The sequence below is a fragment of the Brassica oleracea genome, unplaced genomic scaffold, assembly GCF_000695525.1.
Source record: "Brassica oleracea var. oleracea cultivar TO1000 unplaced genomic scaffold, BOL UnpScaffold00640, whole genome shotgun sequence".
Taxonomy (NCBI): Eukaryota; Viridiplantae; Streptophyta; class Magnoliopsida; order Brassicales; family Brassicaceae; genus Brassica; species Brassica oleracea.
The window spans coordinates 104,849-108,830 of record NW_013617430.1 but is presented as its reverse complement, the minus strand read 5'-3'; the positions used below and the strand labels follow the sequence as shown (position 1 = coordinate 108,830).

Genomic DNA, 3,982 nt, shown 5'->3' with positions numbered 1-3,982 from the left:
GGTAGCAGAACCGGCTGATCGAGAAGGCAGAAGGGATGGCAGTGTCCACGTGGCCAGACATCTCTCACTTCTCCTTCTCAAGGCCGGAGCTGGTCAATGTTCTGAGGCAGATGGGCCAGCAGGTCAAGTGGCCTCAGAAGATGAAAGGTCCCGACTCTTTCCAGAACCCTGGCTTCTAGTGCGACTTCCATCAAGACCACAGTCACAAAACGGAGGACTGCGTCGCATTAAAGATCGAGGTCAACGAGCTGCTTAGGAAAGGGAACCTCAGGGAGTTTCTTTCCGAGAAGGCCAAGAGCCATCTAAGCAAGGAGACAATGGGTTAGCCCACTGAAGCTGCTCCCGTCTCGCCACCGCGACAGGATCGAGTGATCCATGTCATTTCGGGCGGTTCGGAAATTAGCAGCATAAGCCAACCAGCTGCAAAGAAAAGCACTCGAAACGCCAAGCACGGCCTAGAGGCAGCCAAGCCAAAACGCCTGCTCCTAGGAATGGACGAGATAAGCTTCACGGCCAAGGAGCAGGAAAAAGTCCTCACTCCTCATCACAACGCCCTGGTTATCTCGCTCACTGTAGCGAACTGTCTGGTAAAAAGGATACTGGTAGATAATGAAAGCTCCGGCAACATCATCTTCCAGGCCGCATACAAGGACCTAGGGCTGGAGGAAGGCGCTCTAACTCGGAGGCTAACCCCCTTATAGGGTTCAGCGGGGAAGTCAAACAAACCGCCGGGGAGATAACCTTCCCCGTATACGCCAAAGGAATCAACATGTCAACCAAGTTCCTCGTGGTTGACTGCGGCTCGTCATACAACATGATTCTAGGACGGCCCTGGATTCACAGAATGGGGGCCGTCCCCTCGACTCTTCACCAAATGGTGAAATTTCATACACTCTGGGGCATAAAGGCGATCAGACGAGATCAGGAATATTCTCATTCCTGCTATCAGACCACTCTGAAGGGAAAGACCAAGGTCTAATAGCAGTTACAGAGAAAACCTCCGGCTCGTCAAACCGTGGAACCGAAAGTAGAGGAAATGGACGAGGTGCCATTAATCGAAGGAGATCAGACCCGACATCTCTAGATCGGCTCCAAGCTAACCAAAGGATTGAGAAGAAGACTGATAGACTTCCTCAGGTCTAACTCTGACTGCTTCGCTTCGTCCCACGCAGATATGCCTGGGATCGATCCAGAGATCATCATGCACAAGCTGCAGGTGGACCCCCTACATTAACCCGTCAAACAAAAGAGACGGAAGTTTGCCCCCGGGAGAGACGTGATCATCAACGACGAAGTCAAGAGCCTGCTCGGTGCGGGGTTCATTCGTGAGGTGTAGTACCCAGAGTGTCTAGCCAACGTTGTCGTGGTCAAGAAATAGAACGGGAAGTGGATAGTCTGCATCGATTTCACGGACCTCAACAAGTCCTGTCCAAAGGACCCCTTCCCGCTACCTCATATCGACAAGCTGGTGGATGCCACCGCGGGGTACCAGCTGATGAGCTTCATGGACGCGTTCTCCAGCTACAATCAGATACTTATGCATCCGGAAGACCAGGAGAAAACATCCTTCATGACGTCCAGTGGGATCTACTGCTACAAGGTCATGCCCTTCAGCCTAAAGAACGCAGGATCGACCTATCAACGGCTGGTCAACATTATGTTCGCGGACCAAATCGGAAGAACGATGGAGGTCTACACCAATGACATGCTGGTCAAATCCCTGGAAGTGGAAGATCACATATCTTACCTGCAGCAAGCCTTCTCCACCCTCAGGAAATATAACATGAAGCTCAACCCGGCTAAATGCTCATTTGTGGTCAGTTCTGGCAAGTTCCTCGGGTACATCGTATCCCACCGGGGCATCGAGGCCAACCCGCAAATCAGGGCCATTCATTCAATCCCTTCCCCGAAGAACGTCAAGGAGGTTCAAAAGCTAACGGGAAGGATGGCAGCCTTGAGCAGGTTCATCTCCAGACTCTCCGACAAATCTCACGCCTTTTTTGGAACTCTCAAGAATCCGAAGGATTTCCAGTGGACGGGAGAATGCGAATCCGCTCTCCAAGAGCTAAAATCGTATCTCACCACTCCTCCTCTCCTGTCCAAGCCATTACTCGGTGAAGTCCTGCTGCTATATCTAGCAGTCTCTGAACACGCCGTGAGCACCATCTTAGTTCGCGAGGAGGAAAACAAGCAGCTACCAATCTATTACAGAAGCAAGGCTCTCCTAGACGCGGAGGCCCGCTATAGCCACCTAGAAAAGCTTGCCTTAGCTTTGATAGTCGCCACTTGCTACCTCCGACCCTACTTCCATGCTCATCCAATCGTGGTTGTTACCTCCTTCCCTGTAAAGTTGGTCCTCCATAAACCAGAAGTCTCCGGACGCCTAGCCAAATGGGCCTTGGAACTAGGGGAGTACGATGTAGTATTTTGACCCGCCACGGCTATAAAGTCACAGGTCCTAGCACACTTCGTGGCTGAATTCTCTCCTGCCTTGCTCTCAGCTCTGGAGCAGGAGGTACGCCTCCGAGGCGAAGGTATGGAAGTGGGAGAATGGATCCTACACACTGATGGATCTAGCAACAGCAGAGGAGCTGGAGTAAGGATAGTGCTTACCTCGCCAATAGGGAACACAGCCTCAAGAGCCGTGAGATGCAACTACAAAGCAACCAACAACGAAAGCGAGTATGAGGCCCTAATCGCAGGCCTAACCCTTGCCCATCTAATGGGGGCAGAGAACATCCAGGTCTTCGGCGACTCCTAGCTGATAATCAACCAGGTACAAGGGGAGTACCAAGCAAACGACGACAACATGATCAGGTATCTGGCGGTCGCTCAGCGACTAATCAAGAAGTTCAAGAGCTGCAAGCTCACCCAAATCCTCCGGGAACAGCATTCACAAGCCGACACCATTGCTAATCTAGGGCCCGCCCTTGAAACGAATAGCCAGATGAGTATCTCCGCTGCCATGGAGGAACCCCCGTCAGAGGAGGTCTCCGCCATCCTCCCGGAAGACCGTGGCGAGGCCAGAAAGATCAAAAAGCAAGCCGCGAGGTACTGTATCTCCCAGGAGAAGCTGTACCGGAGATCTTTCTCTCGTCTGTATCTGAGGTGTGTTACACCCCGAGAGGCTGCTAGAATCCTTGTAAAACTACATGAAGGAGATTGTGGATCTCACTCTAGCGGTCGAAGCCTGGTGCTCAGAGCCAGAAGGGCCGGTTACTATTTTCCCACGATGGCCGCCGACGCCGACAGACAAGCCAAGCACTGCGACCAATGCCAAAGGCACGCTTACTTCTCCAAGTAGGTCGAAGCAGAAGCGCTCAGCCGCATAACAGATCTCCAGATACGCAAGTTCCTGTGGACCTACAAAATCACTCGCTTCGGGGTCCCCCACGAGATCGTGACCGACGATGGACAGAACTGCAAGGTCTGGGGCATAAAACTAACTTTCGCCACACCCTGACACCCGTAGTCTAACGGACAAGCCGAGTTCACGAACAAAACAGTGGTCAACATGCTTAAAAAGAGACTGGAGGGCTCTCACGGGAAGTGGGCGGAGGAACTACACGGAGTCCTCTGGGCCTACCGGACCACTCCTAAAAGAGCAACAGGGGAAACTCCCTACTCGCTAGTCTACGGCTCTGACTCCCTAGTCGCTGGTCTACGGCTCTGAGGCCATAGAACCTACAGAGATGCACTTAAGAACAACGGTCTCCGGATCTACCTCTCAGGAGGAGAACAACAAGCTGATGGCGCTAAGCCTCGACCTGCTCGACGAAAAAAGAGAGGCCGCTCGACTAAGAAATTGGTCCTACCAGCAAGACATCGCCAGGACGTATAACAAGAAAGTCAGAACCAAAACCTTCCAGCAAGGGGACTGGGTTCTACGACGAGCACAAAAAACGACGGGGAAACTCACCCAAGGGTGGTAAGGACCCTACAAGGTCATCGAGGTGCGGAGAGCAGGCGCCTACAGGCTGCA

General features: G+C 52.6%; 1 protein-coding gene across 1 annotated transcript; it reads left to right on the top strand.

Moving 5' to 3' along the window:
• Positions 1 to 491: 491 nt before the first annotated feature.
• LOC106319846 lies at positions 492 to 2,761 on the top strand. The gene is made up of 4 exons (XM_013758247.1): positions 492 to 587; positions 844 to 1,137; positions 2,015 to 2,419; positions 2,513 to 2,761. Exons 1-4 carry the CDS (start codon positions 492 to 494, stop codon positions 2,759 to 2,761), a joined length of 1,044 nt encoding a protein of 347 aa, XP_013613701.1.
• Positions 2,762 to 3,982: the final 1,221 nt, after the last annotated feature.

Bases quoted from the DNA above. Each gene is read 5' to 3' on its own strand.
- LOC106319846 (XM_013758247.1), top strand. From the start codon at position 492: ATGGACGAGATAAGCTTCACGGCCAAGGAGCAGGAAAAAGTCCTCACT. The intron at 588-843 runs GTAAAAAGGATA...CTGGATTCACAG, and splicing joins TCACTGTAGCGAACTGTCTG to AATGGGGGCCGTCCCCTCGA. The intron at 2,420-2,512 runs GTAGTATTTTGA...GCTCTGGAGCAG, and splicing joins TGGAACTAGGGGAGTACGAT to GAGGTACGCCTCCGAGGCGA.